Genomic DNA, 27,642 nt, shown 5'->3' with positions numbered 1-27,642 from the left:
TCTTTCCTTTCCCAGACACCCCTCTATCTCCAACATGCCCCACTCCGACCTCACCTCCACCCCTGACAATCTGTGGGGTAAATCATCTGCCACTTTCAGACCCAGGTAAGCCAGGCAGCTTTGGGTAAAACCTGTCTCCACATTTTCTCCTGACCGTCCCTGGTTATATGATAGTATAGAAGCCATTCAGCCCATCATACCTGCTATTTTGTAAAATATTTATTTATATTGAAAAAAAATTGAGTTGTTTCTTACAAAACTACAAAATTAATACAAAATAGTTTATCCACTTTACAATATAATAACAGCATCAATATAAAATTAAGAAAACTAACTACTAATCTACTATACAAACTACCAAATCACAAAATAGGATACAGAAAAGAAGACTGTATATAAAAAGAAAACCACAGTATCATACATTACTCACAATAACTCAAAAAAAAGGAAAAAATAATTAAATAAATCACATTCAAAATAAAATTATATTAAGTCATAACAAAACCCATATTTATACGGGATTCCTCCTCCCAGGGGCCCCCGAACCAACAAGCACCAGCCCCACTGCTAAACAAAGGGCCTGAACATCTGGCCGATACATCTGCATTGGTGTAGTTCAAAAAGGGCTGCCACGTTCTGTAAAATAATTCAGTTTTTTGGTGCACCATATTTGTAAGGAAGTCAAGGGGAATATATTCCATGACTATCCTATGACAATTCGAAAGTTCTGGAGGACTTTCGGATCCCAACTTACTGAAATGCTTTTCCTCGCACAAAAGGAAAGGATAGTGAACCACTTCTTCCCGGATGCATCGAGAGAGGGGAAATTTGGAAAGCCCAAAAAAAGAAACACAGGGTCCAACCCAAATCTCCATTCCCAAAATCTTTGCCAAGGCATTCGCTATGCTGTTCCAATATCTGCAAATCTTATGGCACTCTGGATTAGTGGTGCTGGAAGAGCACAGCAGTTCAGGCAGCATCCAAGGAGCACCTTCACCAGGAATAAAGCTTTCTCCTGAGGATGTAGTACAGAGTGGGTCCTTTGCAATTCTGACAGAGTGTGGCCCTCAGCTGAGGCAGGGCTGACTGTAGAGAGGGTAGGTGCCGGCGCATTCCTGCGAGCGTGGAGCGGAGGATCTTGAAGGAGAACTGTTGCTGGTGTTTTTGAATCTGTAGTCTGTACTGTTTGTCCTGTTCGGGTCTGAACTCTGCTGGTTTAAAGGTGGTCTGGAGTCCGTGTGGGATGAGTTGGTTACGGAGGCAGGCACTGAGGAAGCAAATGTGGCTGTGGTACCGAGTTTGTTTCACGACATGGTTGAAGAGCTTCAGGGCAGAGGAAATGACATGGGAGTTGCAGTGGGAGAGGGACTCCCTGAGATTCTTGTAGAGAGAGAGGAGGAAAACTTCTTCAAGGCAGGCATCCTTGCAAGAGGATTCGCAGTAGGGTTAAAATCAACGAGGTAAAAACAATGACTGCAGATGCTGGAAACCAGATTCTGGATTAGTGGTGCTGGAAGAGCACAGCAGTTCAGGCAGCATCCAAGGAGCAGCGAAATCGACGTTTCGGGCAAAAGCCCTTCATCAGGAATAAATCTTATGGCATGTCCACAAACAGTGAGTGAGAGTACCCACTTCTATTTTACATTTAGGGCATTGGAGATGCTTCTGCTTTGAACTTTGCACATCGGTCTGGTGCCATATGAGCCCTATGAAGTATTTTCTATTGAATAGCCTGAGTTCTATGACATCTTCATGGCATTTTCCCAGATATCCTCCCACATCTCGAAGGAGATTTCTATCCCTAATTCTTGATTCCAGATTTTATATAACCGTTCCATGTCCTTCAATACCGTATTACCTTGTGAGTGGTAGACAGTACTGACCCAGGGCGCATCCATTGGCCGCAGCACTCTCCTTTCCGAATCTGATTTGTATGGATTAATCATCAATGTGGTCTTTTTTTGTCTGAAGTCTTGTACTTGAAAATATTGAAAAAGGTCCTTGCTTCTGACACAACTGTTTGAAGGATATCATGACCTCCCCATCGAACAGATCTCCCAAACAGGAGGTGCCTCTGGACTCCCAGATTTTAAATCCAGCATCAGTCAGGCCTGGCTGAAATTCCAACGTTCTCACTATAGGGGTAAAAGGAGAAGTTTTTTGTAAATTATCCTCATCCTGTCATGTCATCCTCCAAGCTTTGATTGTATTTCATACAATTCGATTTTTACAGTAATCTGTAATAACTCTCATCTTATCCATAAATAATAGATTGATGAGGGGGCATTTTGTTTGGGAAGCCTCAATATCCAGCCAGGTAAAAACAATGACTGCAGATGCTGGAAACCAGATTCTGGATCAGTGGTGCTGGAAGAGCACAGCAGTTCAGGCAGCATCCAAAGTGCAGCGAAATCGACGTTTCGGGCAAAAGCCCTTCATCAGGAATAAAGGCAGTGAGCCTGAAGTGTGGAGAGATAAGCTAGAGGAGGGTGGGGATAGGGAGAAAGTAGCATAGAGTACAATGGGTGAGTGGGGGAGGGGATGAAGGTGATAGGTCAGGGAGGAGAGGGTGGAGTGGATAGGTGGAAAAGGAGCTAAGCAGGTCGGACAAGTCCGGACAAGTCATGGGGACAGTGCTGAGCTGGAAGTTTGGAACTCGGGTGAGGTGGGGGAAGGGGAAATGAGGAAACTGTTGAAGTCCACATTGATGCCCTGGGGTTGAAGTGTTCCGACACGGAAGATGAGGCGTTCTGGTGGTGAGGGAGCGGCAGTGAAGGAGGCCCAGGACCTCCATGTCCTCGGCAGAGTGGGAGGGGGAGTTGAAATGTTGGGCCACGGGGCGATGTGGTTGATTGGTGCGGGTGTCTCGGAGATGTTCCCTAAAGCGCTCTGCTAGGAGGCATCCAGTCTCCCCAATGTAGAGGAGACCGCATTGGGAGCAACGGATACAATAAATGATATTAGTGGATGTGCAGGTAAAACTTTGATGGATGTGGAAGGGTCCTTTAGGGCCTTGGATAGAGGTGAGGGAGGAGGTGTGGGCACAGGTTTTACAGTTCCTGCGGTGGCAGGGGAAAGTGCCAGGATGGGAGGGTGGGTTGTAGGTAGTTACGGAGGGAACGGTCTTTGTGGAAGGTGGAAAGGGGTGGGGAGGGAAATATATCCCTGGTGGTGGGGTCTGTTTGGAGGTGGCGGAAATGTCGGCGGATGATTTGGTTTGTGCGGAGGTTTGTTGGGTGGAAGGTGAGCACCAGGGGCGTTCTGTCCGTGTTACGGTTGGAGGGGTGGGATCTGAGGGCGGAGGTGCGGGATGTGAACGAGATGCGTTGGAGGGCATCTTTAACCACGTGGGAAGGGAAATTGCGGTCTCTAAAGAAGGAGGCCATCTGGTGTGTTCTGTGGTGGAACTGGTCCTCCTGGGAGCAGATACGGCGGAGGCGGAGGAATTGGGAATACGGGATAGGCTGGGAAGAGGTGTAATCCAGGTAGCTGTGGGAGTCGGTGGGTTTGAAAAATATGCCTACGCAGAAGAAGTCTGGAGAGGAATGCAGTGGTGTTTGTCGAGGTTCATCCCGAGCAGCGCCATGACGCTGTGCTCAACTCTGCACAGAACCTAACTGCTTTTGTGATTAGATTAGATTAGATTACAGTGTGGGAACTGGCCCTTCGGCCCAACAAGTCCACACCGACCCGCCAAAGCGCGACCCACCCATACCCCTACATTTACCCCTTACCTAACACTACAGGCAATTTAGCATGGCCAATTCACCTAACCTGCACATCTTTATGACTGTGGGAGGAAACCGGAGCACCCGGAGGGAACCCACACAGACACGGGGAGAATGTGCAAACTCCACACAGACAGTCGCCTGAGGCGGGAATTGAACCCGGGTCTCTGGCGCTGTGAGGCAGCAGTGCTAACCACTGTGCCTCCGTGCTGCCCATAAATCAGGGCTCAAGATCCTCTGATGATGCAGGGTCTCAGCTCAGTCCCGTCCTGGGAGACCCACCTTCTGGATCAGGGAATCACCCTGTGCCAGGCGATTTTCTTTCCCCACTGCACCTTGGCAGCAGCTGCCCTGAGCTGTAGTGCGTCCCTCAGCACGTAGTCCGGGACCTTGGAATGTGCCAGTCTGTAACACTCGATCAGGGTCAACTCCTTGTTCTGGACCAACAGGTTTCAGGCAGATCAAGGATTGTCTTTCACCGAGCAATATTTTGTCTTTAAATAGAAACCCCATTGGGTCATATTTAACCTCATGGCCCTCACTATGTTCTTCCTTTTCACTTCTGCTTCCCTTTCCAGTCGCTGTGTTTGAGTCTGAGACTTTAATGTTGCAGATTGCCTCTCCCTGCTGTTCCCTTATACTGACAGGAGCCAGTTCCAGGCTCTGTTCAGCTGATCAGAGACATTGGAGAAAGTTCTCACCTTTTCCCTGGACGATGCCCAACTCCTTGTATTTGTTTGGGATCTTTCAGCGGGAATGATACCCACCCGATCCCACCGGGAATGACCTCTTCCTGACATTAAAGAGGATCTGGGGCTCAGTTCTTACTATCTGGTATTTTGTTGACGATTTTCCACGTTTTCCAACAGATGTGTAAAGAATAAACATGATCACAGCAACAGCTCGACCCTGGACACTGACTTTTCAGTGAATTTACAAATTGATCGATGATCCTCGGAGCCTTTTCAGACACACGGTACAGGACCGCCCCCGCCTGGCGGGAGACGGTACTGCGGCCCAATATCATTCAGTACCAATTCCATCCAGAAGATGGCGGTGACACACAAACAAATCCTGGGGACGCTGGAAATCAGAAATAAAATCAGAAAATGCTGCAAATCCTCAGCAGATCAGGCAGCATCTGTGCACAGAGAACCAGAGTTAACGGGGAGTTAAACACTGGGGATATTGCATATCCTGACAGAGATTCTGTGTAAATCTCCGCCCCAATGATACAAGCAGCTCAGTGGAGGATGCTATGTAAATGCAGTTTTGTTACACCCTCCAGTGTTTGCATTTCTCCCTCAGGATTTCATGTTCCGGGTGCAGAGTGAGAAACACAGAGAAATCCCAGCTCCAGACTGGGAAACAGGTGAAGAGATGAAGGATGGGACTGAAACAGGGAGTAAATGAAGGAAGGAGAGACACAAGATATTTAATTTACTTTTTATTTTCACCATCTGACATTTATATTTGTATCTGATTTATTGACAGTTTGTTTGTGATGTTACAAAGTATAATCTCAGAATTCAATAACACATTCAGTAACATCCTGTTGTCAATGGGAGGTTTCTGACCCCAATCCCTGACCCAGACCCTAAACCCGGGGGTCAATGCGAGGTCAGGGAGGCCCCGCCCCTTTAACAGCTGATTCTCAGAAACTGGTTTAAATCCCAAACCTCGAAGAAAGGATAAAGTTTCCCAGTGAATTTATTGCCAGTGAAGGTGTGGAGATGGGACTTGGTGTCCGCGTTGTAAAATGAAACTGTCCCAGATTCATAACTGAGATAAACTCCCACCTTCCTGGGGATCTGACCGTCAGGGAGAGGGGATTGAGAAGAGGAGTTTATATAAAACTGATCCCAATCCCACCCCATGGTCCAGAATCCATTCTCTGGGATCAGACTGACCGGTCTCTTCCTCTCCACAGACTCTGAGGCTACTCCCAGACTCCAGCCCCGATTCCCCCCCACCTCCACCTCCCAGTAATGTCTCCCCGATGTGAATCCCTCTGATCCCAGGGCACAGAGACAGAGACAGTCTGTAAACCTCTTCTCGGTGTCAGGGAGACTCCTCCGGGTCCGGGTCCGGGTCCATCTCAAACTCTTCAGATCCTCAGAGACCTCGAGCCGGGGATGCGCTGTTTCCACATCCAGGGTCACAGAGACTGGGAGAGAAACACAGAGAGTTAGAGACAGTTCCTGGGTATGGATATGTGGGGTGGGGGAGGTGTGAGTGGGGGAGGAAGGGGGGTGTGGGTGGATGGGAGGGGGATGTGTGTGTGGGGTGGGGGTGGTGTGAGTGGGGGGGAGGGGGATGGGTGTGTGTGGGGGGGAGGGGAATGTGTGTGTGTGGGGGGGAGGGGGATGGGTGTGTGTGTGGGGGTGGGGTGTGTGTGTGAGGGGGTAGGGGGTTGTGTGTGGGGGGGGAGGGGGATGGGTGTGTGTGGGGGGGAGGGGGGTGTGTGTGAGGGGGGAGGGGGATGGGTGTGTGTGGGGGAGAGGGGGATGTGTGTGTGGGGGGAGGGGGATGGGTGTGTGTGTGGGGGGGAGGGGTGTGTGTGTGGGGGGAGGGGTGTGTGTGTGAGGGGGGAGGGGGATGGGTGTGTGTGGGGGAGAGGGGGATGTGTGTGTGGGGGGAGGGGGATGGGTGTGTGTGGGGGGGCGGGGGATGGTTGTGTGTGTGGGGGGGATGGATGTGTGTGGGGGGAGGGGGATGGGTGTGTGTGGGGGGGAGGGGAATGGGTGTGTGTGGGGGGGAGGGGGATGTGTGTGTGTGGGGGGGAGGGGGATGGGTGTGTGTGTGGGGGGGATGGGTGTGTGTGGGGGGAGGGGGATGGGTGTGTGTGGGGGGAGGGGGATGGGTGTGTGTAGGGGGGGAGGGGGATGGGTGTGTGTGGGGGGAGGGGGATGTGTGTGTGGTGGGGGAGGGGTGTGTATGGGGAGGGAGGGGTGTGTGTGTGGGGGGGAGGGGGATGTGTGTGTGGGGGGAGGGGGATGTGTGTGTGTGGGGGGAGGGGTGTGTGTGTGGGGGGGAGGGGTGTGTGTGTGTGGGGGAGGGAGGGGTGTGTGTGTGGGGGAGGGAGGGGTGTGTGTGTGGGGGAGGGAGGGGGATGTGTGTGTGGGGGGAGGGGGATGTGTGTGTGTGGGGGGAGGGGTGTGTGTGTGGGGGGGAGGGGTGTGTGTGTGTGGGGGAGGGGGAGGGGATGTGTGTGGGGGGGAGGGGGATTCGTTGGGGGTGTGTGTGTTAGATGTGTGGGGGGGGGATGTGTGTGGGGGGGAGGGGGATGTGTGTGTGGGGGGGGAGGGGGGTGGGTGTGTGTGGGGGGGGAGGGGGGTGGGTGTGTGTGGGGGGAGGGGGATGGGTGTGTGTGTGGGGGAGGGGGATGGGTGTGTGTGGGGGGGAGGGGATGTGTGTGGGGGGGAGGGGGATTGGTTGGGGGTGTGTGTGTTAGATGTGTGGGGGGGGAGGGGGATGTGTGTGGGGGGGAGGGGGATGTGTGTGTGGGGGGGAGGGGGATGTGTGTGTGAGGGGGGGAGGGGGATGGGTGTGTGTGGGGGGGAGGGGGATGTGTGTGTGAGGGGGGGAGGGGGATGGGTGTGTGAGGGGGGGAGGGGGATGGGTGTGTGTGGGGGGAGGGGGATGGGTGTGTGTGGAGGAGGGGGATGGGTGTGTGTGGGGGGGAGGGGGATGGGTGTGTGTGGGGGGGAGGGGGATGTGTGTGTAGGGGGGGAGGGGGATGGGTGTGTGTGTGTGGGGGGGATGGGTGTGTGTGGGGGGGAGGGGGAGGGGGATGGGTGTGTGTGGGGGGAGGGGGATGTGTGTGTGTGGGGGGGGAGGGGTGTGTGGGGGGTGGAGGTGTGTGTGGGGGGGAGGGGTGTGTGGGGGGTGGAGGGGTGTGTGGGGGGGGAGGGGTGTGTGTGTGGGGGGGAGGGGTGTGTGTGTGGGGGGGGGAGGGGATGTGTGTGTGGGGGGGGATGTGTGTGTGGGGGGAGGGGGATGTGTGTGTGGGGGGAGGGGGATGTGTGTGTGGGGGGGAGGGGGATGTGTGTGGGGGGGAGGGGTGTGTGTGGGGGGAGGGGGATGTGTGTGTGAGGGGGGAGGGGGATGTGTGTGTGGGGGGAGGGGGATATGTGTGTGGGGGGGTGAGGGGGATCTGTGTGTGGGGAGAGGCAGATGTGTGTGTGGGGGGGGAGGGGGATGGGTATGTGTGGGGGGGAGGTGGGTGGGTGTGTGTAGGGGGGAGGGGGATGTGTGTGGGGGGGAGGGGGATGTGTGTGGGGGGGAGGGGGATGGGTGTGTGTGGGGGGGAGGGGATGTGTGTGTGGGGGGGAGGGGTGTGTGTGTGTGGGGGGGGACGGGGATGGGTGTGTGTGGGGGGGGAGGGGAATGGGTGTGTGTGGGGGGGAGGGGGATGTGTGTGTGGGGGGGTGGAGGGGGATGGGTGTGTGTGTGGGGGGGATGGGTGTGTGTGGGGGGAGGGGGATGGGTGTGTGTAGGGGGGGAGGGGGATGGGTGTGTGTGGGGGGAGGGGGATGTGTGTGTGTGGTGGGGGAGGGGTGTGTATGGGGAGGGAGGGGGGTGTGTGTGGGGGGGGAGGGGGATGTGTGTGTGGGGGGAGGGGGATGTGTGTGTGGGGGGGAGGGGTGTGTGTGGGGGGGGGAGGGGGATATGTGTGTGGGGGGGAGGGGGATGTGTGTGTGGGGGGAGGGGGATATGTGTGTGGGGGGGGGTGAGGGGGATCTGTGTGTGGGGAGAGGCAGATATGTGTATGGGGGGGGGAAGGGGATGGGTGTGTGTGTGGGGGGTGGTGGGTGGGTGTGTGTACGGGGGAGGGGGATGTGTGTGGGGGGGAGGGTGATGTGTGTGTGTGGGGGGGGGAAGGGGATGTGTGTTTGGGAGGGAGGGGGTGTGTGTGCGTGTGGGGAGGGGGATGTGTATGTGTGTGTGTGGGGGGGATGGTGGATATGTGTGTGTTGGGGGAGGGGGATCTGTGTGTGTGGGGAGTGGCAGATGTGTGTGTATGTGTGGGGAGGGGGATGGGTGTGTGTGGGGGGGGAGCGGGATGGGTGTGTGTGGGGGGAGGGGGATGTGTGTGTATGGGGGGTGGGGGATGTGTGTGTGGGGGGGGAGGGGGAGGTGTGTGTGTGGGGAGGGGTGTGTGTGGGGGAGGGGGATGTGACTGTGTGGAGGGAGGGAGTTGTGTGTGTGGGGGGAGGGGGTTGTGTGTGTGGGGGGGAGGGGGTTGTGTGTGTGGGGGGGAGGGGGTTGTGTGTGTGGGGGGAGGGGATGTGTGTGGGGGGAGGGGATGTGTGTGTGGGGAGGGGATGTGTGTGTGGGGGGAGGGGTGTGTGTGTGGGGGGAGGGGTGTGTGTGTGGGGGGGAGGGGTGTGTGTGGGGGGAGGGGGATGTGTGTGTGTGGGGGGGAGGGGGATGTGTGTGTGGGGGGGGGAAATGGGATGTGTGTGTGGGGAAGGGGATGTGTGTGTGTGTGTGTGTGGGGGGGGGGTGGGGGGAGGGGGAGTGTGTGGGGGGAGTGTGTGTGTGGGGGGAGGGGGATGGGTGTGTAGGGGGGAGGGGGATATGGGTGTTGAGGGGAGCGGGAGGTGTGTGTGTGGGGAAGGGGATGTGTGTGTGTGGGGGGGGCAAGGGGATCTGTGTGTGGGGAGAAGGGGGAAGTGTGTGGAGGGTAGGGGGATGTGTGTGGGGGGGGAGGGGATGTGTGGGGGGAAGGGGATGTGTGTGGTGGGTGAGGGGGATGTGTGTGGGGGGTGGGGCATATGTGTGTGGGGGGAGGGGGGTGTGTATGTGTGGGGAGAGGGGGATGTGTATGTGTGGGGGGAGCGGGATGTGTGTGTTTGGGGGGGAGGGGGAGTGTGTGTGGGGGGTGAGGGGTGTGTGTGGGGGGTGAGGTGTGTGTTTGGGGCGGTGAGGTGTGTGTGTGGGGGTGTGTGAGGGGTGTGTGGGGGGGGGAAGGGGATGTGTCTGTGTGTGGGGGAGGGGGATGTGTGTGTGTGTTAGCGGGGGAGGGGATATGTGTGTGTGTGGGGAGGAGGGGGATGTGTGTGGGGGGGGGAGGGGGACGTGTGTGTAGGGGGGGAGGGGGATGTGTGTGGGGGTGTGTGTGGGAGGGAGGGGTGTGTGTAGGTGGAGGGGGTGAGGGGGATTTGTGTGTGTGGGGGGATGTGCATGTGTGGGGCGAAGGGGAGTGTGTGTGGGAGGGGAGTGTGTGTGGGGTGGGGGGGAGTGTGTGGGGGGGAGGGGGTGTGTGTGTGGGGGGAGGGGGATGGGTGTGTGGAGGTGGAGAGGGATTTGTGTGTGGGGGGAGGGGTGAGTGTGGGGGAGGGGGAGTGATGTGTGCGTGTGGGGAGAGGGATGTGTGTGGGGGGGAGGGGGAGGGATGTGTGTGTAGGGGGGGAGTGGGGTGTGTGTGTGGGGGGGTGAGGGATGTGTGTGTGGGGGGAGGGGTGTGTGTGAGGGGAGGGGTGTGTGTGGGGGGAGAGGGGTGTGTGAGGGGGGAGGGGTGTCTGTTGCGGGGGGGGTGTGCGGGGAGGGAGAGGGATGTGTGTGTGGGGGAGGGGGAGGGGTATGTGTGGGGGGGAGAGGGGTGTGTGAGGGGGAGGGGTTTCTGTGTGGGGGTGGTCTGGGGGGGAGGGAGAGGGATGTTTGTGGGGGGAGGGAGCGGGATATGTGTGGGGGGAGAGGGATGTTTGTGGGGGGGATTGAGAGGGGTGTGTGTGTGGGGGGGAGGGGATGTATGTGTGGGGGAGGGGGTGTGTGTGTGGGGGGAAAGGGGTGTGTGTGTGGGGTGGTAGGGTTGTGTGTGGGGGGGAAGGGGATGTGTGTGTGGGGAAGGGGATGTGTGTGTGTGGGGAAGGGGATGTGTGCGTGTGGGGAAGGGGATGTGTGCGTGTGGGGGGGGAGGGGTGTGTGTGTGGGGAAGGGGATGTGTGCGTGTAGGGGGGGTGTGTGTGGGGAAGGGGATGTGTGTGGGGGGGAGAGGGATGTGTGTGGGGGGAGGGGTGTGTATGGGGGAGGGGGAGTGATGTGTGCGTGTGGGGAGAGGGATGTGTGTGTGGGGGAGGGGGAAGGATGTGTGTGTGGGGAAGTGGGATGTGTGTGTGGGGGGGTGAGGGATGTGTGTGTGGGGGGAAGGGTGTGTGTGAGGGGAGGGGTGTGTGTGTGGGGAGGGGTGTGTGTGGGGGAGGGGGAGGGATGTGTGTGGGGGAGGGGGAGTGATGTGTGTGTGGGGGGGAGAGGGATGTGAGTGTGGGGGGGGGAGGGGTGTGTGAGGGGGAGGGATGTCTGTGTGTGTGTGTGGGGGGGGAGAGCGATGTGTGGGATGAGAGAGGGATGTGTGTGTGGGGAGGAGGGGGAGGGATGTGTGTGTTGGGCGGTAGAGGGATGTGTGTGTGGGGGGGAGAGGGGTGTGTGAGGGGGAGGGAGAGGGATGTTTGTGGGGGGAGGGAGCGGGATGTGTGTGGGGGGAGAGGGATGTTTGTGGGGGGGATTGAGAGGGGTGTGTGTGTGGGGGGGAGGGGTGTGTGTGGGGGGGAGGGGTGTGTGTGGGGGGAGGGGGATGTGTGTGTGTGGGGGGGAGGGGGATGTGTGTGTGGGGGGGGGAAATGGGATGTGTGTGTGGGGAAGGGGATGTGTGTGTGTGTGTGTGGGGGGGGGGGTGGGGGGAGGGGGAGTGTGTGGGGGGAGTGTGTGTGTGGGGGGAGGGGGATGGGTGTGTAGGGGGGAGGGGGATATGGGTGTTGAGGGGAGCGGGAGGTGTGTGTGTGGGGAAGGGGATGTGTGTGTGTGGGGGGGGCAAGGGGATCTGTGTGTGGGGAGAAGGGGGAAGTGTGTGGAGGGTAGGGGGATGTGTGTGGGGGGGGAGGGGATGTGTGGGGGGAAGGGGATGTGTGTGGTGGGTGAGGGGGATGTGTGTCGGGGGTGGGGCATATGTGTGTGGGGGGAGGGGGGTGTGTATGTGTGGGGAGAGGGGGATGTGTATGTGTGGGGGGAGCGGGATGTGTGTGTTTGGGGGGGAGGGGGAGTGTGTGTGGGGGGTGAGGGGTGTGTGTGGGGGGTGAGGTGTGTGTTTGGGGCGGTGAGGTGTGTGTGTGGGGGTGTGTGAGGGGTGTGTGGGGGGGGGAAGGGGATGTGTCTGTGTGTGGGGGAGGGGGATGTGTGTGTGTGTTAGCGGGGGAGGGGATATGTGTGTGTGTGGGGGGGAGAGGGATGTGTGTGTGGGGTGGATGTGTGTGGGGAGGGGTGGTTGTGTGTGTTTGGGGGGGAATGTGTGTGTGTGGGGAGGAGGGGGATGTGTGTGGGGGGGGAGGGGGACGTGTGTGTAGGGGGGGAGGGGGATGTGTGTGGGGGTGTGTGTGGGAGGGAGGGGTGTGTGTAGGTGGAGGGGGTGAGGGGGATTTGTGTGTGTGGGGGGATGTGCATGTGTGGGGCGAAGGGGAGTGTGTGTGGGAGGGGAGTGTGTGTGGGGTGGGGGGGAGTGTGTGGAGGTGGAGAGGGATTTGTGTGTGGGGGGAGGGGTGAGTGTGGGGGAGGGGGAGTGATGTGTGCGTGTGGGGAGAGGGATGTGTGTGGGGGGGAGGGGGAGGGATGTGTGTGTAGGGGGGGAGTGGGGTGTGTGTGTGGGGGGGTGAGGGATGTGTGTGTGGGGGGAGGGGTGTGTGTGAGGGGAGGGGTGTGTGTGGGGGGAGAGGGGTGTGTGAGGGGGGAGGGGTGTCTGTTGCGGGGGGGGTGTGCGGGGAGGGAGAGGGATGTGTGTGTGGGGGAGGGGGAGGGGTATGTGTGGGGGGGAGAGGGGTGTGTGAGGGGGAGGGGTTTCTGTGTGGGGGTGGTCTGGGGGGGAGGGAGAGGGATGTTTGTGGGGGGAGGGAGCGGGATATGTGTGGGGGGAGAGGGATGTTTGTGGGGGGGATTGAGAGGGGTGTGTGTGTGGGGGGGAGGGGATGTATGTGTGGGGGAGGGGGTGTGTGTGTGGGGGGAAAGGGGTGTGTGTGTGGGGTGGTAGGGTTGTGTGTGGGGGGGAAGGGGATGTGTGTGTGGGGAAGGGGATGTGTGTGTGTGGGGAAGGGGATGTGTGCGTGTGGGGAAGGGGATGTGTGCGTGTGGGGGGGGAGAGGTGTGTGTGTGGGGAAGGGGATGTGTGCGTGTAGGGGGGGTGTGTGTGGGGAAGGGGATGTGTGTGGGGGGGAGAGGGATGTGTGTGGGGGGAGGGGTGTGTATGGGGGAGGGGGAGTGATGTGTGCGTGTGGGGAGAGGGATGTGTGTGTGGGGGAGGGGGAAGGATGTGTGTGTGGGGAAGTGGGATGTGTGTGTGGGGGGGTGAGGGATGTGTGTGTGGGGGGAAGGGTGTGTGTGAGGGGAGGGGTGTGTGTGTGGGGAGGGGTGTGTGTGGGGGAGGGGGAGGGATGTGTGTGGGGGAGGGGGAGTGATGTGTGTGTGGGGGGGAGAGGGATGTGAGTGTGGGGGGGGAGGGGTGTGTGAGGGGGAGGGATGTCTGTGTGTGTGTGTGGGGGGGGAGAGCGATGTGTGGGATGAGAGAGGGATGTGTGTGTGGGGAGGAGGGGGAGGGATGTGTGTGTTGGGCGGTAGAGGGATGTGTGTGTGGGGGGGAGAGGGGTGTGTGAGGGGGAGGGAGAGGGATGTTTGTGGGGGGAGGGAGCGGGATGTGTGTGGGGGGAGAGGGATGTTTGTGGGGTGGGTTGAGAGGGGTGTGTGTGTGGGGGGGATAGGGTTGTGTGTGTGGGGGGGAAGGGGATGTGTGTGTGGGGAAGGGGATATGTGTGTGTGGGGAAGGGGATGTGTGCGTGTAGTGGGGGGGAGGGGAGTGTGTGTGGGGAAGGGGATGTGTGCGTGTAGGGGTGTGTGTGTGGGGGGGGGGATGTGTGGGGGGGGAGGTGGATGTGTGTGGGAGGGAGGGAGATGTGTGTGGGGGGGAGGGGGTGTGTGTGTGGGGGGGTGGGGGTGTGTGTGTGGGGGGAGAGGGGTGTGTGTGTGGGGGGGTAGGGTTGTGTGTGTGGGGGAGGGGGGGGTGTGTGTGGGGAAGGGGATGTGTGCGTGGGGGGGGTTGTGGGGAAGGGGATGTGTGTGTGGGGGGGAGGGGTGTGTGTGTGTGGGGGGGGAGGGGGTGTTTGTGTGGGGGGGAGGGGTGTGTGTGTGTGTGTAGAGGGGAGGGGTGTGTGTGTGTGTGTGGAGGGGAGGGTGTGTGTGTGTGTGTGTGTGTGTGTGTGAGGAGGCCTATGACTAGTGGAGTGCCACAAGGATCAATGCTGGGCCCTCGACTTTTTGTCATTTACATAAATGTTTTGGATGCGAGCATAAGGGGTACAGTTTGCAGATGACACCAAAATTGGAGGTGTAGTGGACAGGGTTACCTCAGATTACAAGAAGATCTGGACCAGATGGGCCAATGGGCTGAGAAGTGGCAGATGGAGTTTAATTCAGATAAATGTGAGGCGCTGCATTTTGCGAAAGCAAATCTTAGCAGGACTTATACACTTAATGGTAAGGTCCAAGGGAGTGTTGCTGAACAAAGAGACCTTGGAGTGCACACCTGCCTGATCAGCCTGGACCAGGAGAAAGCCTTTGACAGGATATCACACACGTATATGAGAGATGTTCTCTCCAAAATGGGCTTTGGGGAGGGAATCTGCAATTGGATCAGACTGCTCTACAACAACATTGTCAGTGCAGTCTCAATCAACGGGTGGGAATCAGATAGCTTCCCAGTCAGATCTGGAGTCAGGCAGGGCTGCCCCCTCTCTCCTGCCTTGTTTGTGTGCTGCATAGAGCCATTTGCCGAGTCCATCAGGAAGGATGCGAGCCTGAGAGGGGTGACTATTCCTGGCAGCGGGGGCCTGCAGGTTAAGGCCTCCCTGTACATGGATGACGTCGCCGTTTTCTGCTCGGATCCGCTGTCTGTGCGCAGACTCATGTGCATTTGTGACCAGTTCGAACGGGCCTCGGGGGCCAAGGTAAACCGAGGCAAGAGCGAGGCCATGCTCTTCGGGAACTGGGCCGACCAATCCTCGATCCCCTTCACCGTCAGGAACGACCACCTGAAGGTGCTGGGTATTTGGTTCGGAGAGGCTGGGGCATGCACCAAGTCTTGGGAGGAGCATATCAGCAAAGTGAGGCAGAAACTGGGCAGATGGAAGCTACGGTCGCTCTCCATCGCGGGAAAAAACCTGGTCATCAGGTGTGAGGCACTGTCATTGCTATTATACGTGGCACAGGTCTGGCCTATTCCCAGAACCTGTGCCGCTGCAGTCACCCGGGCCATCTTCCAGTTTATATGGAGGTCAAAGATGGACCGGGTCCGAAGGCACTCACTGTATAAAGATCTGGGCAACGGGGGAAAAAATACACCCAATGCCACCCTCACCCTGATGGCCACCTTTGTGTGTGGCTGCATCAAGCTGTGCGTGGATCCCCGGTACACAAACACCAAGTGTCACTACGTACTGAGGTTCTACCTGTCCCCGGTGTTGCGAAGGATGGGCCTGGCCTCGCTGCCGCGGAACGCTCCGAGTAGTTGGACCGTTCCGAATCACCTGTCCTTTGTGGAGAAATTTATGAAGAAAAACACCTCTGACCACAAGTCCATCAGGAAGTGGTCAGCACGTAGTGTCCTTGAGACCCTTCGGGAAAAGGAGAGGGCGGATCCTATCGAGCGGTTCCCTGAGCAGACTGTCAAAGCCATTTGGCAGAATGACTCATTGCCAGAACTTTCCAACAAACACCAAGACATGGCTTGGCTGGTGGTGAGAAGGGCTCTGCCTGTGAGATCCTTTATGCACGCCCGGACTCTCAGCCGCACCGCATGCTGCCCTCGAAGCGGCTGCGGGGGGGACGAGACTGTCACACACCTCCTTCTGGAATGTGCCTACGCAGAGGAAGTCTGGAGAGGAATGCAGTGGTGTTTGTCGAGGTTCGTCCCAAGCAGCGCCGTGACGCGGGACTCCGTGCTCTACGGTCTGTTCCCCAGGACGAAAACCGAGACGAACATCAACTGTGCCTGGAGGATCATCAACTCGGTGAAGGACGCTCTCTGGGTGGTCCGAAACCTGCTGATCTTCCAGCTGAAGGAGTTGACCCCGACTGAGTGTTGCAGACTGGCACATTCCATGCTCCAGGACTACGTGTTGAGGGACGCGCTGAAGCTTGGGGCAGCTGCCGCCAAGGCGCGGTGGGGAAAGACCACTGTGTAACATCTGCCTGCCTAACGAAGAACAGGGGGCCCATGCAGTCATTTTGGCTCTGCTGACGCCTCAGCTAATCATATGGGCATATGATCAAAAATGTACAGACCTGTATAAAAATGATAAATTCTGATCTCTGTATGTACATGTTTACATATGTATGGCATGACCAACTGTACAGACAATCAAATTATTTATGAATAAAGTATATTTTTGAAATAAAAAAAAGAGACCTTGGAGTGTAGGTTCATAGCTCATTGAAAGTGGAATTACAGGTAGATAGGATAGTGAAGAAGGCGTTTGGTATGCTTTCCTTTATTGGTCAGAGTATTGAGTACAGGGGTTGGGAGGTCATGTTGTGGCTCTACAGGACATTGGTTAGGCCACTGTTGGAATATTGCGTGCAATTCTGGTCTCCTTCCTATCGGAAAGGTGTTGTGAAACTTGAAAGGGTTCAGAAAAGATTTCCAAGGATGTTGCCAGGGTTGGAGGATTTGAGCCACAGGTTGAACAGGCTGGGGCTGCTTTCCCTGGAGCGTCAGATGCTGAGGGGTGACCTTATAGAGGTTTACAAAATTATGACGGGCATGGATAGGGTAAATGGGCAAAGTCTTTTCCCTGAGGTGGGGGTGTCCAGAACTAGAGGACATAGGTTTAGGTTGAGAGGGGAAAGATATGAAAGAAACCTAAGGGGCAATTTTTTCACACAGAAGGTAGTACGTGTATGGAATGAGCTGCCAGAGGAAGTGGTGGAGGCTGGTACAATTACAACATTTAAAAGGCATTTGGATGGGTATATGAATAGGAGGGATACGGGTGGGGTGCTGGCAGGTGGGACTAGATTGGGTTGGAATATCTGGTCGGCATGGACGTGTTGGACCGAAGGGTCTGTTTCCATGCTGTACATCTCTATGACTCTCTGACTCTAAATTCTAACTTACATCGTCCTTCTCCCAAGTGAAGACAGAAGCAAGATAGTAAATTAACACCCTGTGTCTCTCCTCCAGCTCCATACCTGGATTGCTCCTTGATCCCTACATTTTCCTGGTTATTCTCTTCCCCTTAAAATACTGATGAAATATCTTGGAATTCTCCCTCATTTTAGCCACTAGTGTTTTCTCATGCACCTACTTTGCTCTCTCAATTACTTTCTTAAATTCCCAGCTGCTCTTTCAGTACTCCATGTGGGCCTTGTAATTCCCAGCTCTTACACTCCAACCACATTGAAAGGGCCACCTTTCCAATAGCTCTTCCTGATTACATGCTGTCCCTGAGTGCTAGTTTTCTGCATTTCATGCGCAAATACTCTCAAGTGCCATTGTGGTGCACCTTTCTGCAGTTTTTCTCCATTTAAATAATTCTTTGTTCTTTTGTTTTCTCTTCAAAATAAAGAACTTTCCCAAATTAATCCTCCATTTGCCAACTTTATACCAGTTACTTGAACCATCAATGTCTCTGTGAATTGTTTGTATCCACCTGTTTTAGAATTGTCTGCAAATTTGGTGACAGTGCATTAACTTCTTTCCTCCAAATCATTAATATTTATTGTAAACATTTGCAGTCACAGCACTGATCCCTGTGGAACCCCACTGGTCACAGGTCACCAACCTGTAAAAGCACTCCTTATCCCCACCTGCTGTTTCCTGCCCATAAGCCAATTCTTTCTACATCCCATAATCCTGCCAACAGTACCATGGCCTCTTAATCTTTCTTGAAGTATCTTGTTGAATGCTTCTAGAAGTCCAAATAAAACTCTACTGGCTCCCTTCCATTCCATTCCCTCTAGTTGAGATCTCCTCAAAAGCTTTCATAACTGAGACAGATATTAATTTCCTTTCATAAAACCACGCTGACTCTGCTTGATGAGGTTATGATTTTCTGAATATTCTACTGTTACTTCCACAGTAACCAACTGCAATACTTTTCCAATAATAGATCATGGGATAATCTACCTATAGTTACCTGCTTTTTGCCTCCTTCCCTTATTAAACAGATGTGTCATATCAGCAGTTTTCCAATCCTCTGGTACTTTTCCAGAATTGAGCAATTTAAGGAGAATTACAACAAATGCCTTCACTATCTCTGTAGTGACCTGTTTTAGAATCCTCAGATGTAAGCCATCAGGGCCAAGCAACCTCTCTGTCTTTCGCCCCATTAGTTTGTCTCACACTATTTCAACATTATACTCTGGGGAGAAAGTGAGGTCTGCAGATGCTGGAGATCAGAGCTGAAAATGTGTTGCTGGAACAGCGCAGCAGGTCAGGCAGCATCCAGGGAACAGGAGAATCGACGTTTCGGGCATAAGCCCTTCTTCAGGAATTTTCCTGAACAAGGGCTTATGCCCGAAACGTCGATTCTCCTGTTCCCTGGATGCTGCCTGACCTGCTGCGCTGTTTCAGCAACACATTTTCAACATTATACTCTGCCCAACTTCCTTAAATTTATCTTGCTCTTAGATCCTTTCCTCTTACTCAAGATATATAATAATGCTGAGAGCTGAGGTGAACCTCCTTAAATGTCTACCCCTGCTTGTTTACTGTCATTCCTCCTCATCTATTCACCCAGTTCACTTCAGATAACTCTACCCTCGTTTCATTGTAATTGTTGTGTTCTGACCAGTCCCTTGTAAAGTTTTAGCAAAAGCTTCCTACTTCTACATTGCATTCCCTTTGAAATAAAGGCCAACATACCCACTGAACTTAGATGCTGGTTCTTTGTGATTCATGGATAAGGATTCCCAGATCCCTCAGTTCCATAGATCCCTGCAGCCTTTGTACATTTAAATAATATCCAGCTCCTCTATTCTTCCTGCCAATGTCCTTAACCTAAAGTTCCTTTACATTATATGTCATCTGGCAAAAGTATTGTCCACTAACTCAACCTGACCATAATCCTCTGCAGACTCCTTATGTCATCCACACCACTTGCTTTCCCAACTTTTTTTGTTTCACCTATAAACTTGGCATTCACCTTCCACAACCAAGCCATTTATGTATTTCAAAAATAATTGTGGACCCAGCACTGAACCGTGTGGCTCACCACTAGCTACGAGCTATCCCAATTCTCAGTCTTTTATTAGTTAGACAATCATCTCTCCAGTTGAATGTGTGATGTCTTATCAAATGTCTCCTGAAAATCCAAATATATTACATCCCTATATTTTCTCCCATCTATCCTGCTTAATACCTTCTCAGAGATTTTGAGTGAAGTTGTCAGACATGATTCCACCTTCACAAAAGGGTTGGTTTTGCTGGGAACAACCAACACAGAACAGGACCTGGGGTTGTGGGGCTGGGTAATGGACCATGCGAAATTGTTCAACTCAGTGTAACTGCAAGGTACCAAGGCAGAAGACGAGCTTGTGATGAGCTTCATTGGAGCACTGCAGCAGGCCTGAGATGGAAATTTCAGCATGGAAACATGGAGGGGGGGGGGGGGGGGGGGGGGGGCTGTGTTGAATTGGCAGGCACCTGGAAGTTCAAGGTCATCTTTATGGTCAGAGAGTAGGTGTTCAGCAATGTGGGCTCTGCTCTGGGTATACTGTGAATAGTTCTGTTTTATCAGGAGAAATATACGCTGGTGTTGGAGGCAGTCCAAAGAAGGTTCACTAGGGCTATTCCAGGGATTGACAGACTATATCGTGAGGAGTGGTTGAGGAGAGTGGGACGATACTGGAAATTATAAATGAAAACAGAAGTTGCTGGAAATGCTCAGCTGGTCTGGCAGCATCTGTGGAGAGAAATCTGAGTGAACATTTTGGGTCGAGTGACCCTTCCTCAGAACAATTCAACTGGGAAGAATAAGATTTCCACTTGATGAAGTTTGTAAAGTATGGATGGGTTTGACAGGGAGCCAGGTTTATCTGGGATAATGGGGCAGTGTCAGCTGACCTGTAGGAGATGTTACATCACAAGACTGTTCAACCTGATGATGTCAGTAAATCCCTGAGGTGTACAGGGCACTGCTACAACTGGTCATTGTGATGTCATCACCATGAACATCGAGGGGATTGGCCTGTGATCATGTGATTACCACATCAAAAGTGTGTGCAGTATCTTGGTCGGACAACTTCCCAAAGCTAATGTAATCAATGTTATCGATTATGAAATGAACAAAGTATCAACTCTTTGTTTGTAATTAAATCATAGTTTGTGCATCAGCCTGACCAATGGACCTGTCCCCTGTATTTGCTTGAATAGAACCATTGAAACTAAGAACGGAGCCTCAAGTGGTCTGTGAGAAAATCAAAGAGTGATCAACCTCTGATCAACCTCCCCCTTTCTTCAGCCACTGGAGACAGAGAGGCTGATCTGGGAGCTTCATTTCCAGATGTTTTGTCACCCTACTAGGTAACATCTTCAGTGGGCCTCAGGCAAAGGCAGTGTACATGATTCCTGCTTTCTATTTATATGTTTGGGTTAGTTTGGGTTGGTGATGTCATTTCTCATGGTGAAGTAATTTCCTGTTCTTTTTCTCAGGGGTGGGAGATGGGGTCTAACTCGATGTCTTTGTTGATGGAGTTCCGGTTGGAATGCCAAGCTTCTAGGAGTTCTCGTGCATTTCTCTGTTTGGCTTGTCCTAAGATGGATGTATTGTTCCAGTCGAAGTGGTGTCCTTCCTTATCTGTATGTAAGGATACTAGTGACAGAGGATCATGTCGTTTTGTGGCTAGTTGGTGTTCATGTATCCTGGTGGCGAGTTTTCTGCCTGTTTGTCCAATGTAGTGTTTGTTACAATCCTTGCATGGTATTTTGTAAATGACATTAGTTTTGCTTGTTGTCTATATAGGGTCTTTCAAGTTCATGAGCTGCTAGTTTAGTGTGTTGGTGGGTTTGTGGGCTACCATGTTGTCGAGGGGTCTGAGTAGTCTGGCAGTTGTTTCCGAGATGTCTTTGATGTAGGGGTAAGTGGCTTGGGTTTCTGGATGTGTTTTGTCTGCTTGGGTTTGTTGCTGAGAAATTGGCGGACTGTGTTCATTGGCTATCCATTCTTTTTGAATACACGATATAGGTGATTTTCCTCTGCTCTGCCGTAGTTCCTCTGTGCTGCAGTGTGTGTTGGCTCATTGAAGTGACATTCTGATGTAGATAAGATAGGACATCACTTTGACTGGAACAACACATTGAGTTAGACCCCATCTACTACTCCCTGAGAAAAAGAACAGGAAATGACATCACCACAGGAAATGACATCACCAACCCAAAGACACCCAAACATATAAATCGAAAGCAGGAATTGCCTGAGGCCCACAACCTACATGTTACCTGGTAGGTTGATGAAACGTCTGGAAATTAATCTCCCAGCTCAGCGAGCAAACCTACATCCAGAATCTCAACCTGAGCTACAAATCTTCTCAAAACTCGTACAGAGCAGTGTCTGAGAGTTCCTGTCTTGGTGAAGGTTTGGGATTGAACAGTCACAGCTGACCAGCTGAAGATGATATTTCACATTCAGGAGACTTCTGCATCACTGTCTTGGCAAGCATTTATTGTCCAACCCTAATTATCCTGGAGGCTGCTCATTAACCCATTGTCATCCATGAAGGGGAGGGACACCCACTGGGCAGTTAGGAGAGGATTTCCAGCATTTTGGCCCAATTCAGCATGGTGTATGGCATACAGGACAATTTGCAAGTGATGGTGTTCCTGTCTATCTGCTATCCTTACCCTTCCGGTCGGTTCAGGTTGCATAATTGGAAGTTGCTCTCTGAGGAGGCTTGGTGAGTTTTCTCACACTTTTTTTTAAGTGTACACATTTCTGCACTGTGTGTCAGTGGTGCAGGGAGTGAATGTTAGAGGGATTAGACGGAGTGCCATTTAAGCAGCATGTTTTGTCCTGGATTGTGTTGAGCTTCTTCAGTACAATTGGGGTTGCAGTCATCCAGGCAAGTGGAGAGACCTCTATTATTTGCCAAATCTCTGCCTTATCGATGGAGGACTAGTAACTGAGGAGTCAGTAGGTGAGTTGCTGGCTGCAGACCTTTCACTCTCTGACCTGCTCTTGTAGCTATAGTGTGTGTTTGGCAGGTGAGTTCAGTTTCCGGTCAATGGTAACCTCCAGGATGTTGCAAGTGGAGGATGCAGTGATGAATGGAATTGTTACTGAACATCAAGTGTTGATGGTTACATTCTCTCTTGTTGGAAACGGTCATTGCCTGGCACTCGTGTGGCACAAATGTTACTTGTCACTTGTCAGCTCAAAGCTGAACAGCTGGACAGAGTCATGGCTGCGTTGTATTTGGACATGGATTGTTTCAGGATCTGAGAGGTTGGAAACGGTGCTGTTATTGTGCAATCATTAGTGAATATCTCATCACCTCCACCGTGACCTTATGACGGAGGGAAGTCCATTCATGAAGCAGCTGAAGATGCTTAGGCCGAGCCATTACTCTGACAAACACCTCCAGAAATGTCTGGGAGCTGAGATGGTTCGTCTTGAACAATCACAACCATCTTCCCTTGTGATCAGTATGACTCAAAAGTAGAGAGATTTCCACTGATTCCTATTAACTACAGTTTTGCTCATTACAGACTTTGATATTTGCATGAACAAAAATACAAGTTATACAATTTCTATCAGGCCAAAAGAGGAACTTATCTGAGCTTTACCAGGGTGAGTGGCTCCCTGCATTTCTTTCCATACAAGAAAAGGGAAGAGGCTGCAGAATGTTTCAGTGGAGATGGTACCATCTGTTAGTGAGAGCACATAACTGTCGTCACTGATCCTGTAAATATTAAACATTAATTGATTAGAAATTTAGCATAAACACTTTCCTGAGTAATTTCACCAACTTGCACTGAGTTTCAGTAAAGTGCATGTCCTACCTTCTCTTCCGAGATGCTTCCTCCTGAAATACACAAAACACAATCTGAGTTGACAGAGACTGACTGTCTACATCCAGAAAGCAGCAATTACACTCACATTGTTACAAGCTGCTGAGAATTGCCAATTCTGATTGTTGCAGGCATCGAATAGAAAGAGGATGTGACACCAAGGATATTGAAGACCAGAAGAATAAATACAAAATTTGAACAATTACAAAGGATTGAAAGAAACATTAATATATTTTAATGGATAAAAATCTGACTTTGATATTTAAAATTACAATCAAGAAAGGGATTGATTCCATAGATTCAGTAAAGATATTTTCACTTCTAAGGAATCTAAACATGTGAGTCTGTGAACATCATCCTGTTATAAAATAAATCCAATAAGTAAATACAGAACCTGTCAAAAACCAGGCGTGAGGCCTTCGGATCAGGAGACCTACTCAAATGACCTTCGCAGAGCCATCAAGCCAGCCAAGGACCAACACCGATCTAAACCAGAGACCCAGACAGACACCCGGCGACTGTGGCAAGGACTGATTGACATCACAGGTTCTAAAAAGAGACAGTGCAAGATAGCAGACAATGACATATCCCTCCCAGATCGTCTCAACGTCTTCTATGCTCGCTTTGAGCAAACTTTCGGTGGAGAGGTAGCACCTATTGAGACAATTCTGGATGAACCTATCCCAACAGCCACTGCATCAGAGGTCAGGTCAGTTTTCCTTCCCGTGAATCCAATGAAAGCAATAGGACCAGACGGAGTACCAGGCCGTGCAGTCAGAGCATGCACAGATCAACTGGCAGAAGTCTTCTTGGACATCTTCAACCTCTCCCTGCAGCAGGCCACTGTCCCTGCCTGTTTCACGAGGGCCAACATCATCCCTGTATCTAAGAAGGCTCATACAGCATGTCTCAATGACTACCACCCCGTGGCCCTAACTTTGGTGGTCATGTCATTAATCAACTCCACCCTCCCCATTACTCTTGACCCACTCCAATTTGCCTATCGGACCAATAGATCCATGTCAGATGCCATATCAGTGTTCTTCACTCCTCCCTATAACACCTTGACACCAAGAACAGCTACATAAGAATCCTACTCATTGACTACAGTTCAGCCTTCAACACTATTATCCCCTCGAGACTGATTTACTAAACTTAGTGATCTCGGCCTAAGCCCCACTCTCTGCAACTGTATCCTCAGTTTCCTGACCCACAGGTCATAATCAGTGAAGATTGGGGACAATAGTTCATCCTCACTAACACTCAACACTGGAGTCCCCCCAGTGGTGGGTACTCAGCCCCCTACTGTACTCACTGTATATCCATGACTGTGTCACCAAATACCAGACTAATGCCATTTACAAGTTCGATGATGATACCATTACAGTCAGTTGACTCTCAGATGGCGACGAAACAGACTACAGATGGGAGGTGGAAGACTTAGAAAAATGATGCACTGAGAACAACCTAGCTCTCAATGCCGGAAAACCAAAGAACTTATTATTGACTTTCGGTGGGATGTTATTCATGCCTCCCCTGCACATTAACAGCACAGAGGTGGAACGAGTGGAGAGTGTCAAGCTCCTGGGAGTGGTCATCCACAACAAACTTTCTTGGACTCTTCAAGTGGACGCACTGGTTACAAAGGCCCAACAACATCTCTTCTTCCTCAGGCAGCTGAGGAAATTTGGCATGACAGCGAATACCCTTGCCAATTTTTGTAGGTGTGCCATAGAGAGCATTCTGTCTGGATGTATCACTACCTGGTATGGCAACTGTACCATTCAAGATTGGAGACAGTTACAGAGAGTGGTGAACTTGGCCCGGACAATCTCAAAGGCCAACCTCCCATCTATGGAATCCATCTACCAGGCTCGCTGTCAAGGAAAGGCCGCCAGCATTCTCAAAGATCCATCCCACTCTGGCAATGTTTTCCTACAATCTCTACCATCGGGGAGAAGGTACAGAATCCTGAACACACGCACCAACCGGTTTTGCAACAGTTTCTTGTCAGAATACTGAATGGACTCACAAACTCTTAACATTCCCCTGCACCTGTATTTTTGTTTTTGCCGCTGTTTGCCTATTATTTACTGTCTATGTGACTTAACTCTGTGATCTGCCTGTATTGCTCGCAACACAAAGCTTTTCACTGTGCCCTGGTGCACGTGACAATAAATTCATTTCAATTCAATTCCATGGGGAATTCAGGAGAAATGTCTTGATCAAGAAAGTGATGAGAATGTGGAACCCACAGTCACACAGTGTGATTGAGACAAATATATTGATAGGAAAGTGGAGAACCTAATGTTGCAGAAAGCAGCAGAGGGAGATAGTGACGGAGGATGGGTGTCTCTTTCACTGAACTAAACTGAAACATAATCCCTCACCTTTAGAAATATCACTCCGTCTGTTTGTTCCAATTGTTTTTCCAAGTTTGAGAGTTTCTGCTGAAGAGAATTTAAATTCTTTTGAATTTCACAAAGATTTTGCTCCATTGCTTTGAGAATGTTTTCCTCTTGTTCCCTGAGATCTCGGAGTAAACTCTGCTCTTTCTCAGTCAGCATCTGGTGCATTTTAGTGAACTCAGATTTGATGTGAGTCTGCAGGCTGCTGGATTCCTCCTGTCAGGGGAAATATAAAAACAATATGTTTCTGCAAAAAAAACAAATGAACAAATCAAATGTTGAAGCCGAACCCGGGGAGATTTTACCTGAATTTGGGAAATCTTCTGTTTCTGCTCCCGCTCCATTTCTAGAGCTGCTGATTTTTTCTCTGTGAGAGAATCCAAGGAAGATTTCACCCGATCCTGGGAGTGGGAGAGAAAATCAGAAAATAAAAGTGTTAGACCATGAAAATGTGATGAAATAATCAGGGGATGGAATCTGTTTCCTTTTACCTTGTAGAGTCCAACAGCTTCTTTAACCGGGATGAAGCGGTGCTCCCTGTGTTCCCGGGAATCTCTACAAATCACACAGACCAATTTCTTGTCAGTTTCACAAAACAGCTTCAGTTCTTCCTGATGTTCCTCACAGTGATGTTTACTTTCCTTCTCTTGTGGATTCACATTTAATGTTCGAGCTTTCTCGGCCAGATTCGCTAAGGCCCGGCTGCCTCTGAGGGATCTGTCCGGAAACTCCTCTCTACATTCCGGGCAGGAGTTTATCTCCTGCTTTTCCCAGCTCTGGGTGATACAGGAGCGGCAGAAGTTGTGTCCACACTCCAGTATAACCGGATCGGTGAAGAAATCCAGACAAATGGGACAGATTACCTCCTCAGTCAAACTCAGGACCTGCTGTCTGAAAGCCATGTTCACCCTCAGCACTTCCTGATGCAAACCCCTTTCAGTTTCGCTGTCCCTGCGCTGCTGAACACATTCAGCTCAGGCAGCACCGAGATGGTGATAGTTCATACAGGGCTTCCTTTCTGTATCCACCGGCACCGTCCATCATTCGCCGTCGGCTGGATGAGACTGGAGCATTCCGTTTTCAGGAAATGAGTAACAGACCCCAACCCCCCAACACTGAGCGGAAAATATTCTCCCTACATTCTCTCCCACTGATCTCTGTTGGTACATAACTCACTGAAACAAAATTATGTTGTATTTTTGGTGGTGGTTTCTCAGCCTTTAAATATAAATTGTGTATTGTTCAGCTCCTGGCCCTCCCATCAAGTGCGAGGTCCAGGCAAAACCATGGGAATCCCTGAAGCCGGGAGGTGAGAGGGAAAAAAGGGCTGATTCCTGAAGAAGGGCTTATGCCCGAAACGTCGATTCTCCTGTTCCCTGGATGCTGCCTGACCTGCTGCGCTTTTCCAGCAACACATTTCCAGCAGGTGAGAGGGTAGGCCGGTTGGGAGTGGTGTGGGTGGGTGGAGAGAGGATGGTAGGGGGTGGGGATGTTGTCCTGGGAGTGACTGGCAGCCTGCTGCTCTCCTTCATATCCTTCAGTCCCAAAACAGCCCCAGATACGGATGGCCAAGTTGTGTTGGTCTTTGTGGGAAACACAAGCTGAAACATATTGTCCAGCGCCTCCTCACCTCTCCCTTACAATCCACCAGGATTCTCTCAATCCTCACTTTGGGAGTCATTGCACAGAACTGAAGGGCCTCATCCCTGGTCCCATTCTGGGAAATCTCCCCTTGCACCATCCCTTCGGCCTTGACATCCTTCCGAAAGGCCAGGCCCAGAATTGGCTGCAGCCTGGGCGGGAGACCAGTGGGAATCTTGTTGATGCTGTTTCCACTATTTCTCTGGGCTCACTGCTGGATCCCACTAAATACCGCAGACAGTCCAGGGAATCCGCACCAGGGATATTCAACCCCAAGGGTTTCCATCAAACTGGACACACGGCAGCAATTCTCCCTCAGATTGTATCTCCCTCTCCCAGAGACGGGGCAGGGGGAGGGCCTGACAGGACATGAGTCTCCATGAGAGTGTCCTTCTCTTCAATCGGCTGGTGGGATGTGGGACTCACTGCCACATGGAGTCATTGGGGGGATTGTCTAGGCTGCCCAGACCCAAGTGAGAGGTGTTTTCCCAATAGGGGCACCCATAGGCGGTGGAGTCAGATCAGGCCCTTCACAGGACGGGGAATGCAGGCGGGTTTGAAACAGTAAGGGATTTAGGGGAAATTGTATCCCTGGCTCCCAAATTGATCCGAATATAGAAGGATGTATCTCCTTCCATGATGCGGTGGATATTGTCTGGGCTATTGATTGTGACAATGACTTCTTCCATTTCTGAAAGGAATGACCTGATGATGCTGATCCTGTCTCATTGTTGTCATGTCCTCAAGTATCCTTTGTTCATGATCTCAGTCTCTGTTGGAGGCTCTGGTGTTGGGAAGGATTTTGGGAAGCTTGGAA

At 52.4% G+C, this 27,642-nt stretch overlaps 1 protein-coding gene across 1 annotated transcript; it reads right to left on the bottom strand.

Moving 5' to 3' along the window:
* Positions 1 to 5,143: 5,143 nt before the first annotated feature.
* Positions 5,144 to 26,427, bottom strand: LOC148140018 (nuclear factor 7, brain-like). Its single transcript, XM_087979204.1, has 6 exons — positions 25,676 to 26,427; positions 25,490 to 25,585; positions 25,167 to 25,400; positions 22,768 to 22,790; positions 22,552 to 22,667; positions 5,144 to 5,895 (listed from the first exon to the last, which is right to left on the bottom strand). The coding sequence occupies exons 1-6, from the start codon at positions 26,084 to 26,086 to the stop codon at positions 5,369 to 5,371; spliced, it is 1,407 nt and encodes a 468-aa protein (XP_087835330.1). The 5' UTR covers positions 26,087 to 26,427; the 3' UTR covers positions 5,144 to 5,368.
* Between the last annotated feature and the right edge of the window lie 1,215 nt (positions 26,428 to 27,642).

The sequence above is a fragment of the Chiloscyllium plagiosum genome, unplaced genomic scaffold (assembly GCF_037043375.1).
Source record: "Chiloscyllium plagiosum isolate Xiang-an unplaced genomic scaffold, Cpla_swu_hap1 HiC_scaffold_35, whole genome shotgun sequence".
In the NCBI taxonomy this organism is placed as follows: domain Eukaryota; kingdom Metazoa; phylum Chordata; class Chondrichthyes; order Orectolobiformes; family Hemiscylliidae; genus Chiloscyllium; species Chiloscyllium plagiosum.
Note: the sequence above shows the minus strand (reverse complement) of the source record. Positions and strands in the feature narration are given on the sequence as shown.

What these genes read in the sequence shown, in the direction of transcription:
- LOC148140018 (XM_087979204.1), bottom strand. Translation starts at nt 26,086, where the DNA reads ATGGCTTTCAGACAGCAGGTCCTGAGTTTGACTGAGGAGGTAATCTGT. An exon ending in AAGCTGTTGGACTCTACAAG is followed by an intron (nt 25,586 to 25,675) that starts GTAAAAGGAAAC and finishes TCCCACTCCCAG; the next exon opens with GATCGGGTGAAATCTTCCTT. An exon ending in GCAGGGAGCCACTCACCCTG is followed by an intron (nt 5,896 to 22,551) that starts GTAAAGCTCAGA and finishes TTTCTCTCCCAG; the next exon opens with TCTCTGTGACCCTGGATGTG.